General features: G+C 32.6%; 1 protein-coding gene across 1 annotated transcript; it reads right to left on the bottom strand.

Moving 5' to 3' along the window:
• Positions 1-1779: 1779 nt before the first annotated feature.
• LOC111700063 (protein rhomboid) lies at positions 1780-14001 on the bottom strand. The gene is made up of 19 exons (XM_023470880.1): positions 13951-14001; positions 12281-12350; positions 9370-9522; positions 8973-9058; positions 8204-8320; positions 7691-7729; positions 7572-7626; positions 7099-7202; positions 6641-6701; positions 6425-6466; positions 6323-6392; positions 6195-6239; positions 5946-5988; positions 5144-5198; positions 4036-4144; positions 3819-3901; positions 3413-3475; positions 2770-2824; positions 1780-1923 (listed from the first exon to the last, which is right to left on the bottom strand). The coding sequence occupies exons 3-19, from the start codon at positions 9437-9439 to the stop codon at positions 1788-1790; spliced, it is 1233 nt and encodes a 410-aa protein (XP_023326648.1). The 5' UTR covers positions 9440-9522; positions 12281-12350; positions 13951-14001; the 3' UTR covers positions 1780-1787.
• Positions 14002-15746: the final 1745 nt, after the last annotated feature.

The raw sequence follows: 15746 nt of genomic DNA, 5'->3' as shown, positions 1-15746 counted from the left end.
GCTTAGCTATTCAGTTAATTGTAATGGATGTACTGTAGTTTCGTGATATTAATCATTTTATTTTATTCTCCAATTTCTTTGTTAGCATTTGATTGTTTAAAATCTTTTATCTTCTTATCTTACTTAGTGACAAAGTGTATACCGACTGCACATAAACAATATTTCTTAGAGCCCCCCCCCTCATAATATTCTCCCCTGTTTGCTAGCTTTAATCAAAGCTAGAAAATTGAAAAGGTTGTTTTGTTCTTACTAACTGTCTACTCTTCTTCAATCTGAATCTATAACAACTATAGGTCGAACATTTTAAATTTAATTCAAGGGATTCGATTTTTAAATCTAGATTATATTTACAAAAATGAGGAACATACATTGACGAATAGTTTATCTTTATTTTATTTCATTTCATTCACTTTAAATCAAATCAAATCATGCTTTTAGGGATGTCCTACACCCACACACCAAAATTGAAGTGACTATACTAAATCAATAATAAAGTGAGGTCTTACGATTTGTACTCTTTGTTTATTTTCACTTAGATTGTGAAATTAACAATTTACAACGGACATCCGACGTTATTGCCAGACCGCCAATCACAGATCTAGTCCCCGGCGACATAATTGCGTTAATTATTTTGGTCGGGGACAGGTCTCCACTGTTTGATATAACAGAATTCATAGTTTGAAAAGCCTATTTCTAATTTATATCCTACTGCTGTAATTTAACGTTCAATTTTTTCATTTTTTATTTCAGCTGCTGTATGACCTGTTTACGCTATACTCAATTTCACTGGTTACCATAAACTGTATCTGTATTAGTATTGATTAGTTTTAGTTAGTTGTGAACTTGTGCTATTATATGAAGATAATTTAATCTACTTCCAGTTCATCTTTATAAATTAGGTAGGTTTACGGCTGGTAAAATTAAAAGAAAACATTGTCCTGAAAAAATAACGAAATTAATTATGATTGAAAATGCACAATTAAAACCATGACAAATCCGCGAAAATTTGAAAAAGATTTCAAATTGCGACGTTCAGAGCTCAAAGCTAAACTTTTTAATAGGAAAGCTGGCGCGAAGCCCCCTTAAAGCCTAGAACTAACAAAATTAAAGAATATTTTTGATATTAATTCAGAATCTTGGTTTCAATAATGGGTATAAATCAAATGTATATTTTCATTTCAACAATTGTCTCAATTGATTTAGCAAATTATTATTGATACTGATGCATTCATTCAAGCTCAATTCATAAATGTTCTCATAATTGATCTCCGAATCATCTTTTTGAACAGGCCAGCCCTTGCTTCGAGTCTATGCTACAATATTTTTAGTCTATCTTCCTTCGATTCGACTCCCAACTCTATTCGACTCCTATAACTCGTCTGCGTAACTTATATTCCTAAATTACCTCGAATAATATAAAGTTGATTTTAGATTCCATTACTTTATACATAGTCGCAATTTATCAATTCTAAATTCTTTGTGAATGTGAATATCTATCTTTTTTTAATTTTTTATCTGAATGATTTGTTTGATATTAATTTGATTTTTTTACGGTCTAATTCGTATGTTCCGACTTCCTCAATTTGTATGGGCGCTACGCTCTTCGGTATGAGACGTCTTTATCAATTTTCTCCTTATAGACGCAACAGATAGAAGTAAGATTAGTAGCGATCAAAAGCTCTTTTTTATCGCATTAAGCCTATACCCCCTTTCATTTTTCGCGAACACTCCCTTTAACGATAAAAAAATCATCCTCTAGATATAAACATACAAAATAGATAAAGATGTTAAATAATTACTTTATTATTTGAGCAATTAAACGAAATTGTAAGTTTAACAAAATGAGATTGATCCGCCATATTCCACACTAGAGCTATCAGACTTAGCACTATACTTAGTACCAGGCATATCCACCAGGCAACCCTAAATAGATAGATAAATATATATATATATAGATAGATAGATAGTGAGTTAGATAGATAGATACATAGATAGATAGTGGGTTAGATAGATAGATAAATAGAGACAGTGCTAACCAGAAAACATTAGATTAAGAAGACGGTTTTTCAGACCTACTTAAGTCAATTTGACGTTGTTACAAAGCAAATAGCTTTACTTGTAAGTTATTAACGCACTTATTAAATGAAATGGGTCTGTTTACACCGCAAAACTGCTGTGCTTTATGTTCATTGGAATATTTAAAGTCAAAACTGGAGTCTAAAGGTCGATATCTGATTCCAGAGTTTTCTGGTCATGACTGTAGATAGATAGTAAGTTAGATAAATGGATAGATAGTGAGTTGGATAGATAGATAGATATGTAGATATATAGATAGAATAGTGGCAATAATGTAATGGTATCTAACGATCATGAAAAAAATTTTGACTATAATGATACTGAGATAATGATAATGATGATTAAACTAATATAGTAATAATAATGATAACAATATTACTGGTGTATACATTTTCTTGGGGCATATTTTCCCAATGTGTCGTCATGTAAGGTGGTATTGGAGGAAATATATGATTTTAAGAGAAAACAAATTAAGTTTTGGGTAGACAGTACTAGCTAAGGTTAAAGAACTAGCTAAATGATGCAAAAAAAAGTGTATCGAAACTCATTTTGTTTCCACTGTAAAAATAATAATGATAATATTCTATTAACCATACCATGTTAATAATAAAAATAGAAATAAAAATAAACATATTTTAAAAACTTTATTTTTTTAATATTTGGATTAATAAATTGAGAATCAAATTATTTTACCTTTGAAAAAATTCCCATGATAGATTTTTTAAACACAGAACACCAGAAAACAGTCCTAATTATTAAAAGCTAGAATTATTAATTCTAAAAGAAATTTTAGTATTTTCCTTTATCTGTCTTCTCTACATTTCCCTGCAATTTATTCTGTATCCGCTATATAGTCCCTGCAATATATCCTATATCCGCCGAACAGCCCCTGCAATATATATTCTGTATCCGCCGTATAGCCCCTGCAATACATTCTGTATCCGCTATATAGTCCCTGCAATCTATTCTGTATTCGCCATATAGCCCCTGCGATATTTTATGTAACTGCTATAGGCCCTGCAATATATTCTAGCTGTTATAGCCCCCACAAAATATCATACCTGCTATATAAACCCCTCCAATATATCCTCCTACCTCTTATATAGCCTCTGCAATATATCTTAACTACTGTAGCCCCTGGAATATATCCTACCTGATAAAGCCAAAATAAAATATTTTGTACCTACTGTTCATTCCATGTAATATATAATGTACCTGCGACAGCCCCTGAAATACATCCTAACTGCTACAGCCCCTGCACTGCAATATATTCTAATTGCTATAGCTTAAACATATCGTACCTGCGCTGCTATAGAGTCTGTAATAAATTATATACCTGCTATGGCCCCTGCTACATGAGCTGGATAAGAGATAGGCTTTCCAGGCTCTCCAAGTATAACTAGAAAAAAGTTCTAGAGTTTTTAAATTTTATCTGGAAAGGGTGGTTTGGTTCTAATTGGTCTGGTTTGGTCTGGTCTGATCTGGTCTGGTCTAAATTGTCTGGTCTGGTCTGGTCTGGTTTGGTTTGGTCTGGTCTGGTCTGGTCTGGTTTGGTCTGGTCTGGTCTGATTTGGTATTGTCTGGTCGTGCCTGGTCTGGTCTTTTCTGTCTGGTCTAGTCATGTCTGGATAATCTTGTCTGGTATAGACTGGTCTGGTCTAGCCTAGTCTGGTCTGGTCTGGTCTGGTCTAGCCTAGTCTAGTCTGGTCTGGTCTTGTCTGGTCTAGCCTGGTCTAGTCTACCTGTATCATAAAGATAAACCAGAATATCGGTTAGAGCTACAACTAGAATAATTCCAACACGTAATAATGGGTGTGGCATCTCCCTAGATAAATAGAAAGATAGATATATTATTGTATATGAATAAAAATCAATAAAGCAATGCACTGAGTTTCTCAAATATTCAACGAGTCGGTTTTCTTACAATATATTTATATACAANGATAAAAAGATAGTTACCTGTAGTTCATAATAACTGTCGCTAGGTGGGACATGATTAGGGCGTATACCCCGCCACTTCCTCCAGACAAGAATACTCCTGGTTTGATAATACTCGTCCATAACGAGCCTAGAAGAAAAGGTTCCATAAAGTCATGATATTTTGAATTCCTCCACAGAAACTGGAATATTTGGGGGTTCCAGGTGGATATTCCTTGGATCTGGATCCAGATCTTTGCTTGCAAATATTTTTTTACAATTCTGGGAGGAATATAAACTAACTGAGAGCTGTAAACGGTGGTTTGTTCACAATTATCACAGAAACTGCATGCAGTGCTCCTGTTTGTAAATACTTTAGGGGACAAGTCGCAGGAAACCAAAACACAAGACTTAATTTCCAGTGACATTTCCCTCAAGTTTCTATCTCCAGGTTTTTTTATTCCATAAAATTTTAATTCTTGACTATCTTGTATAGACTCATAATGAAGATACACCATAAACCCTCTTGCCCCAAATCTTTTTTTTTAATAATTTATTTTAAATTAAAAATTTTTAACAAAATTCTAAAAAGAGCATTGTATTGTTTCTCTGAGTTGTATCTTCTTTTTAGCTGATCTTCAGTTTTCAGTTTTGCCAGGTATATCTAATATATATATATATAGATAGATAGATATGTAGATATATAGATAGAATAATGGCAATAATGTAATGGTATCTAACGATCATGAAAAAAATTTTGACTATAATGATACTGAGATAATGATAATGATGATTAAACTAATATAGTAATAATAATGATAACAATATTACTGGTGTATACATTTTCTTGGGGCATATTTTCCCAATGTGTCGTCATGTAAGGTGGTATTGGAGGAAATATATGATTTTAAGAGAAAACAATCTATTATTTTCTTTTTTTCCAAGTTGGGTGTACTGCTGTGTCATTGCACACAGGGTTCTGTTCAGCCACAAGATGTCCCAAATTTTTGATAGCAAAATAAATTGTTCTGAGGGAAATGAAAACAAACTAAATGCTGCTTAGGTTTGGTTTGGTTAAAATGCATCCAAGAAATTGCCGTACACATTTTTGTAAACTAAAATTTGGGTTTGGGTCTGTACTTTACTGTACCTGCTAGTACACCAGAGATATAAACAACAGCTACTCTCCACCATCCGTTTACCATCTAGGGATATATAATTTCACATGTATGGAGTAAATTGCTTATTTAGAACATTTAAATTTATCTCACTAGAAGGGAATGATTATTTTCCAGCACTGTCCCCTTTTGCAGTCTGTAGTGTGTAAGTTTATAGTGTAAACTGTATAACTTTTACCAGCCTAGAGTTTGGTTTGGTACTTCAAGATAGTTGGAATTAGAGAAGGGGATCGTTTTGAAACACGGGTTTCCTGATATCTATGGCCAGTTAATTTTTGCATAATTTTTGTAGAGCCCTTAAAACTCCAATAATCTTGATGTTTAAAAACGTTTCTCAAAACGATGCCCAGCAGTAGTTCTGATACTTTGTTTTGTAAAATCCAAATCTTCATATAAATTTGGCTTGTCTGGGCGTTTGGGTGTTTGTTTGTTTGTTTGTATCCAATAAACGTCAAAACGGCTGAACCGATCGGGCCCAACTTTTTTGTGGGACATCACGTGACCACAGGGAAGGTTTATGAATGATAAAAATTTTAAAATTTTAAAAAAATGTGCTTAAAGGTTTTTAATTTTGTAAAAAATTTAAATTCTTGAAAATCCGAGAATTTTTTTTAAAATCCGCAAAATTTTTTCTTCTTTGTTTTAAAATTTAAACAAAAAGAACATGTTCATAATTTAAATAGAAGAAGGGCGCGAAGCGCCCTATAAACCTAGTAACTGTATAATTTTCATTTTCTGTTGTACTGCATTTTCTAGATCTATTTACTCTCTTACCTCTAAAGGGACCCCAAGCATAAGTTGAATAACAACATTAAAACTGCAAAATCAATAAATCAATTAAAATAAAAAAATTTCAGTTTTGGACTTTTGAAACACTGAAAACTAAAGAACACTGAACAATTAAAACCCAAAACTTATAAACTCTGGTTTCACTTTACTTGGTTTCACTTGCAATAAAGACTAAAATATTGATTAAATTGAAAATTATCTACTTATACGTTATTGATTAATTGAGTAATTTTCCTAACATGGAAGAGGCCAGAATGAATTAAACTGTAGGATAAAAATCTAAACAAATAAGAAATTATTTAAAACATGAAAATGATTTGAAAAAATTGTAATTTTTTCCACATATGAATTTTATTATCTACCTCCATATTTGAATTCTTTGGTTTGGATTATAAATTAGATGAGAGCAATAAGGAACAGGCTCATATAAACCTATCAATAATAATATGATTTTAAATGAATACCTATATCTCCAATTTCTTGATAACTATTGTAAATGAATATAACTAAATAAACCATTCATAGCGATTCAGAAATAAATAATTAATGGGTGAACGAATAAATGAACGAACGAATGAATTTTGAATGAATTAACAAAGGATGAAAGTATGTAGAATGGATGAATGAGTGCAAGCAAAGTTGATTAGGATGTATAGGTGAATAAACGAATGAATGGTTCCCTGTTTGTAGGAAGCTAAGGCACAGCATAAACAAGGGAGGAGGAGAACACTTATATTCATTCTAAAAAATTCAAAACAAAAAAATATTGAAATAAACAAATTAGCTTAATCAATACCTTTATTTGCAGTAATCGGCTGAATAAATAGATAATTTACTTTAATCAAAAATGAAGAATAAAAAGAATATTTTTGTTTTGTAAAATGCTCTTTAATCATTTTGAGTTCGAGTGACAGATTTCCAAATAAAATGTTTGAAGGTTAACCAGGTTCGAGAGTTATGGTGTTGGCCAAACAAGTGAATGGTTAAAAACATGTCTGAACGTTAGAGTGATAAAAGCAGTTTTTCTACACCAAAGTAAATGCATTAGATCAAAATCCAAAAACAGAAATGACAATGGAAAACGATTAGATTGATTTAAACACTTATTGATTGATAAGGCGATTGATTGATTGATTACCTGATATGTATATTTGTACGGTATAATAAACTCCACGGTTTCCCGCAGCAGCTGACGAAAGGCCCGTCGTCTTCGTGTGCCCAAACCCAGATGTTTGCCGCGGACTGGTACAATTCTGATATTTTTTTTTCTTTTCGTATATACTTTTTGTGTGATACAAGTGACAACAAAATCCTAATTAAAGCTTGTAAAACTAATCTCACATCTCAATTACATACTTGTTTGTACATTGAATTCAAAAATTATTATTTTATCTTTTATTTTAATTCTTTTGACAATTTTTTTTGTATAATTCAAAGGGTCATCATGGGTCATTTTAATGTTGGTCTAAAGGCGGTCAACTTTAATTTTTTATTTTTGTTGATTTTTATTCCGGCGAGGTCTAAATATAATCTTTTTTTTTGTAAAACATGTTCAATCGAACAACTATTACGATATTTATTTCGTTAAATAAAAATATCAGAGTATGTTGCCTAAAAGCAAGAATTCTTCATAATCTATTACCCCGTCTTGGTTTATATCTACTTCCTAAATCAAATAAATGCATGAAGAAATCTAAAAAATTTACCTTTTTTATTTTTTTTTGTCTGACCTTGATGATTCTATCCTTTAAAGTTTGTGGAACAGATTCCTAAACAATTTATTCACAATGATATTAATGATGAAAAAAATTATTACAAAAGACAAAAAACATAGTAACAATCTCTAAAAATTGCCTGCCCCTGCCTTACTTTTAAAACGAACTGGCTGAAGGGCCCGGCGTTGTCCGTGGATCCTTTAAAGTTTGTGGAACAGATTCCTAAACAATTTATTCACAATGATATTAATGATGAAAAAAATTATTAAAAAAGACAAAAAACATAGTAACAGTCTCTAAAAATTGCCTGCCCCTGCCTTACTTTTAAAACGAACTGGCTGAAGGGCCCGGCGTTGTCCGTGGAAAAAAATCATTTTTTTTAGCCTATGTTACCCCTAGAGTAATCAAGGGTTTTTTTTAAAGAATGTCAGCCAATTTGGTCCACCCATTTGGCCAGCTATAACTAACATATAAAAATATACAAATATATATACATGAGCGTAGAGAATTATTATATAGATATAATACCTTCCATATGGGATCTCCCTCCAGGATTGCCTGAAATCTAGAAACTGGAATTCGTCCATCATGTCTCCCGTCCGCTTCAAGATCAAACTTGTCAAAAATCGGCCGCCACTCCTCAATCTAAACAATATGGAGTTATTGAACAATTCTTTAATCTGAAAGATTTGTAGTTCAGGAGATAGGGGCCAATGCATCAATCCTTAAAAATAGCAGAATATTTTTGCTGAAACCCTTTGTTCTAAACTAGGAACAATCAAAATCGTTAACGTTATCTGTCATTAACGAGTATCCACCAAGAACGAACAGCTGGAACTGTTCTTAATCAAGCACGGAACAGAATGTAACAGAACAGAACAGAATGTAACAGAACGGAACAGAATGTAACAGAACGGAACAGAATGTAACAGAACGGAACAGAATGTAACAGAACGGAACAGAATGTAACAGAACGGAACAGAATGTAACAGAACGGAACAGAATGTAACAGAACGGAACAGAATGTAACAGAACGGAACAGAATGTAACAGAACGGAACAGAATGTAACAGAACGGAACAGAATGTAACAGAACGGAACAGAATGTAACAGAACGGAACAGAATGTAACAGAACGGAACAGAATGTAACAGAACGGAACAGAATGTAACAGAACGGAACAGAATGTANGAAGATGAAGATGAAGATGAAGATGAAGATGAAGATGAAGATGAAGATGAAGTAAAGATGAAGATGTAAATGAAGATGAGGAGAAAATGAAAATGAAGATGAAGATACCTGTATTGTAGAACTAGAACCATCTGTCATAGATCCTAATGTAAATGTTCTTGAAATTGCTCTCATCAGTCTTGAGTTTACCCCACCTGTAATTATTAAATAAATATGTACAATGTACATATTCATAAAAATCCTCAAGAATATTTTTCTTTATTTAAACTGTGAAAATTTTAAGGTTTTGAGAAAAGCTTTGAGCAATGTTGATTTTTGAATCAGAAAGTATATTGGCTATCAAATAGCCCCACAAAATTCTGAGACAATATTTTAAATCTAAAAGTAACTTTTCTAATTAATCACAATTGAAAATTACCAATTCTCCGGTAAATAATCATTTTTGCTGAGACAAAGGTTTCACGGTACTTTCAAGGCACCTTGTCTACAGTCCCTTCAAGTTTACCTGTGGAATACGCAGAATCTCCGGAGATCGTCATTTGCCGCGTAATTTTTCTTGTCATGCGCCCCGGCATTGCGACTGCACCAAAAGAGAAAGTTCTGCGGCCATCATTTTCAGCTGAACGTACAGGTGCTGTCACAGAGCCATGACGGGGTTCTAAACAAAGTAACCAGAGATCAAAACTTTTGTGTTAAATATCGCTTATCTACAACTACCACTTGATCTCGATATCCACTGTGACAACTTTAAAATCTAAGAGATTGTTACTTGCTCCTTCAATTTAAGCTATTTTTGCTGATTTGTCACAAGGAGATTTAGATAACTGCTTGATCTAGGGATTAAAAAAATGTTTTCAGAGAGATTTTTTGCTGTTAACTGAATACGTTGATTCTAAAAATATTGATGGGTCTGAATATAGGTATAGCCCCACCACGTTGACCACACCACCCTCTTTCCAAAGATGAAGATCATTAAGCCAAGGTATGGAGTTGTGATGCATGTTTGGTTAAAAGCCAATTTGCAGGATAAAAGAATTCTGAGTGTTGTTTTAGGCATAAGAAAGATCGACCTATCGAACACCCTATATATAATAATTAGTCAAAACACTGGTTTCTTCTCGTTTACTGAATATATTGCTTCTAGTTGCTGATTGTTTGAAGAATATAACTGATTATGTAAGAACAAACTGTTTTTTACGGGGACAATGCAAAGTACACTGTTTGCGATGTTGGTAATTTTATTAATGATAAAATATAATTATAATAGACTAAAACACACAATTTTTCATTAATTAAAGGTGGGGTACTTTACTATACTCATTTTTTAGAATACCATACAACAATGTCCTCTTAACAGCTTGAAGGTTAAAGAATTGTAAGCGTAGCTTAAAATAAAATAAGATTTTAAAATCTTATCGGAATTTCCTGAAGAAACTTTAATGTTTTTCTTTGCACGCATCCAAATTTGAGAAATATATGGTTACCCACAAAGGAGCCTGTAATGACGACCTGAAACTCTTAAGATATAAATGATCAGCAAGTTGAACCTGGATTTTTTTCTTTTAAACAAATTTTTAAGTGTTATATAAAATGATTTGTCAAAGAAAGTAACAAGTTTACAGCAGCAGTCCGAATTAAAATCATTTGGGCCGCGTCTCAAATCCACCAAAAACTGGTTTCAATTGAGCGCCGGCTTAAATCTTGAAACATTGAACGCAATTTAAGTGGAACCAACCATATTTCAGCCGCGTCTCAAATTCTTTAAATTCCACTTCTGGATTTCTTAAACTGTTAATGGTCACAATACAAGATATTTTATATATTTCAAGTATTCTTGTATTTTCCTTGAATCTTGAATTTAACTTTAAAAAAAGTGTTGCTTCTTTTCAAATCTTTTAAATTCGTTCACAGTTTAGGTTAAGGAAGCTTGAGATAATTAACAGGGATAAAATTAGCACTGTGGTCAAATTTGTTGTGCGTAAATAGTAATGTCAAAAATTACTTAATTTAAAAACGGATATGGTTCTTGTGATTTTAGACTAGAAACAAACTTAATTTGACCAGAGCTGAAAAATTTAGAATGGGATATCCTTAATCCCGATCAGTTTATTAATATGGATATTAATAACAAGAGGAGAGCAGGCATTATTTAATCTCGAGATTAAGAAAAGGAGTGGATCAAAAATTAGTCCCGATACCCACCAGATCAGAGCTGAGCTGAGCTGAAAACTTTAGAATGGTGGATATCGGGATTAAGGCTTAATCCACTCTTTTTCTTAATCTGCAGATTAAATATTGCTTGTTCTCCACTCATTTTTAATCTCCAGATTAATTATCCGATCGGGATTAAGGATATCCCATTCAAAAGTTCCCATCTTGGGAACTTTAGAATGGATAAACTTTAATCCTGACTCTGATTGGCTGCTACAGTTTCTCAGATGATTAAATATTAATTAGAATTTTATCGTTTTTCATACACTTTTAAGATAATCTTGCAAGATTATGTTAATCTTGAGATTACCAAAAAAAGAGGATCAAACATTAATCTCGATATCCACCATTCTAAAGTTTTCAGCTCTGGGAACTTTAGAATGGTGGATATCAGGATTAATGCTTAATCCTCTGTTTTTGCTAATCTCGAGACTAACATAGTCTCGAAATTATGTTAGTCTTGAGATTAAATATTTAGATCAACAAATTGGATTCTAAGAATACCAGTGGCCGAATTTAAAGAATTTGAGCGGCGGTTTAAATTCAAGCCGCGGTTTAAATATGGTTGGTTCCACTTAAAATTGTAACAAATGTTTCAAGATTTAAGCCGGCGCTTAATTTAACCCGGGTTTTGGCGGATTTAAACTTCGGCTCAAATTCTTTAAATTCCTCAGTGGCCGAATTTAAAGAATTTGAGCGGCGGTTTAAATTTAAGCCGCTGTTTAAATATGGTTGGTCCCACTTAAAATTGTAACAAATGTTTCAAGGTTTAAGCCGGCGCTTAATTTAACCCGGGTTTTGGCGGATTTAAACTTCGGCTCAAATTCTTTAAATTCCATCTCAGATTGGTTTGTTTTCTTGACTGGAAGGGCCTTCACTTAATTTCTCACCCATTTATATGAAATATTTTTCTTCACCGATTAATTTACAAAATGGCCGACAACAAATTCTTTATTTGTTAGAAATTGCGGATTTCTCTCATGGGATAGAATTTATTATTAAGGCTATCATTGGTCAATACAATTTACGATCTATATTCCTGCACTTTCATTTGAGAAAATAATGTACGGGTATCCAAAGAGAGAGAAAAAGAGTGGATTAAGGACTAAAATTAAAAGTTTCCACAGTGGATATTCGGATTAAGTAGTTGGGATTTAAGGTTATCCATTCTAAAGTTTTCAGCTCAGGAGTAACTGCATTCTTACCAAACTCAGCAAATGTCGAATGTTCAGGAGAAGTCTCTGGTATTATTAGCTTCAAACCTAGTTTCCGCACCTGACAAGTCAAATAATGGATTTTTTACAACTTTTCAACAAAATTATGGCACTATTGAATCCAATGTTAGATTGCAACCCTAGGGGTGCAATCTAATTGATTGCGAAATTTTCTGCCAAGAAATTGCGGATTTACTTCTCCGAAAACATGAATTAGATTTGTGTGTTACAAAACTAAATAGATTTTACAGTCTTTAATACAGAATAAGGTTGATTTTTACGTAAATTAAAGTGTTATATTTCGTTTAAAGTGCAAAAACCTCCATAAAATTTGTTTCAAAGTTGAAAAAATTACACATCTCTTCATTCACGTAAGACAACAAGGATTCAATACATATATTGCATCTCTTTTGCCTCTCATGTAATGAAGAGATAGATAGTTATCAACAAGAAAAAAATGTCAAAAAAGTTTGTTAATAATAATCTTGTATATTCTCTCCTATACATGTAGTGCAGTAAAAATCGTGTAAGCATGATATTCTGTAAACTTGCTGTTCGTTGTACATTATTAATGATTTAATGTTGTAAACTTAGACATAGTGACATGTTTCATTGAAAATGTGTTTCAATTTAATACTTAACATGACATGTAACATACTTGAATTATGCTATAAAACATGTGTGGAGATAGCTTAACTGTGTTATATCTATTATCCCTAATCCTTTAAACATGCATCTTAAACTTTGACTGTGCGATAAATATGTAATTCAATGGTCTTCATCGTGTGATATAGATAACATCATAGGAATTGTAACTACGTCAACTCCAATTGTAATAACGTCGCATTTAGACCGGATCGTCCCCATCATTTGGGATCGACATATAGCTTTTTGTATAGCTAGGCATGTGTCCTTGTGAGACATATAGTGCAGATCGTACCCATCATTTGAGATTGACATATAGCTATTTTGATAGCTCGGCTTGTGTCCTTGTGAGACATTTAGAGCAGGTCATCCCTATTAATTGGGATCTATATACATAGCTTACTAATAGCTAGGCTTGTGCCCCTGTGTGGCATTTAGAGCAGCAGCAAACTGATTTGATAAGCTACACTTGTGCCCTTGTGTGGCATTAAGAGTCTGGGATTCAGTCCTGGTTGAGTATGGTTTTAGTAGCTGGATTTCGATTAGTTACGCTTGTGTCCTTGTGTTGCATTTAGAACCTGGGATTCAGTCCTGGTGGAGTTGTATAACGGACGGATTGGACCTGGATGGCTACATTCGATAACTTGTTATGGAGTAGGTGTTTACTACAGTAGTGCCTATTTGAAGAGGGGCATGATTAAAACAATGTCCATTTAGAAAATATCACAAAAGTGACTTGGGATTTATGCAGCAGATGCAAAGAGAAAGAAATTGTCAAAATTTATCACTTTTTCAGTAAAAAACCCATGATTTCTTCCATTGTGGGTCAGATAAACACACAGAGTATTCTTTCCTCTTTTAACTGGAGGTTCACTTGAATTTATGGCGACAGTACCTTTAAGGTAGTAAGTGAACCTAAGTTACCAGTCTAAAACACCAATAAATACACCTCTTCTTCTGTGTTTAATTAATCGATCTTTTAGTTTTACCTAAAATTTAATTTTGTTTCACTAAACCTGAGCAATATGTGTGTTATGTCTGTTATGTGTTTCTTCGCTGAATGTTGGATGTTCCATTTTGAAATTTATGTTAAACATTGTAAAAAAAGAAAAACATCCTAAAAGTGAGTTTAGAAAATCCAATATCTAAGAAATTGAATGATATATGAGATTTCTCAGGTTCGTTTTTTGGGTCTATATAGATAATCTCAATCTCTCTTTTTGTTTGAGTATATGTCCAAACTGTCGGTATGTCCAAACTGTCGGTATGTACCAAGAATCGTTCATTGGTGTTTTCAATATTTATAAACAACATTTTTTAAATGAAGAATTTGGCCTTTTTTGGAATATGTTTTGTAAAAAAAAATTAGAACATAGACGACATTCTGATTTTTTTTACATTTTTCAGATTGGCAAAATTAAAATGATCTTTAATTTTCAATAATTAATGAATGACTAAGCTGGAGTGTATAAAACTGAGCATTCCATAATGTGGTCTTCCCTTTTTTCTTCAAAATTGACAGAAATATTAAATCGTTTTAAAATGTTATCGATTTTGTAATTTTGAATTTTAGAAATCATAGGATTTGAAACTAGTATTTCGGCGTTAAAAGTTATTACTGGGATGTTACCCATAAACAGACTGGAGGGGTGGGGGATGACGCCCCCCTACTGACAACAAGTAGGCACACATTTGGCGCCATACTCCTCTAATATATATTCTATTCTCTATGTCTAAAATTCAGTGGAGTATAGCTGTTTGGTTAAATAAGAAAGGAAGTATGCAAGAGCAGCTTGTCCAAGGTCCACTGTCTGCTAGAACCCAATGTACTGTATAAAACCCCAGCCAGAAAATTACATACTGTCGGTATGTCCAAACTATCATATCAATATGTATCCTTTAAAAAACTTTGTCTGATCATAAGGTCGAATGAGATTTATGTAGCGAGATCTCCTTGATTTACTAGCTGAAAATTTCCTGTAAGAAAAACGACGATATTTTCCTCATGGTACCATTGTAAATCAGAAATGACTGAAGGGTCACATGAAATTACGATTACAAATCTATAGTTCCTTTGAAGCTATATACAAACAGAATAGAATATATAGTGGAATTTAGAAAATCCCTCGTTATCAATTTTGTCAGTCCCTTTCAGCCTGAAAGGGAGTTCAAAGTGTACAAATCATGTAAATCTTCACAAATTATATGCAGTAGAGTACATTAATACAGTATGTTCTCTAGACTATCCATTTCAATTTCGAATTTTTTAAAGCTGCTAATAAAATAATTTTATAAAATGAATAAAAAACATCATTTGCTTGTATAGAGTCTATGTGAAATGATCATTGGTCAATTATGAAACCAGTCTATTTCATAATTTGGGTTTCTTTTAATATTAATTTTAGATTTTCTAAAAAATGATGTTCCAGGGCCCAAAAGGTTATATAGCACAAATATGTGAAGTACACCTGCAGTATGGAAACAGTACAACAAAATGGCTCTTTTACACTTTTTTCTAGTAAATTCCACTCTAATATATATTCTATTCTCTTTGGCTATATCTGACTGAATGTGACACAAAAAATCCTTAACAGTATAATAAATTTTCATGAGATAAATTAGTACAAATCTAACTACAACGTAAAATATAAAACTAAAGAAAAACAAAATCTGTTTGTTTAAACATTCTTTTAAAAAGTTTGAATCCCTATTTTGTTTACATCCGCATTCTTTAAAGATATAAATGAAGAATTTATCAAAAATATGGAAATGCGCTAAATTTGTCGGGGTAGGGGGGCTAACACTTTTGCGT

Source organism: Eurytemora carolleeae, unplaced genomic scaffold (genome assembly GCF_000591075.1).
Source record: "Eurytemora carolleeae unplaced genomic scaffold, Eaff_2.0 scaffold92, whole genome shotgun sequence".
Lineage (NCBI taxonomy): Eukaryota > Metazoa > Arthropoda > Copepoda > Calanoida > Temoridae > Eurytemora > Eurytemora carolleeae.
Note: the sequence above shows the minus strand (reverse complement) of the source record. Positions and strands in the feature narration are given on the sequence as shown.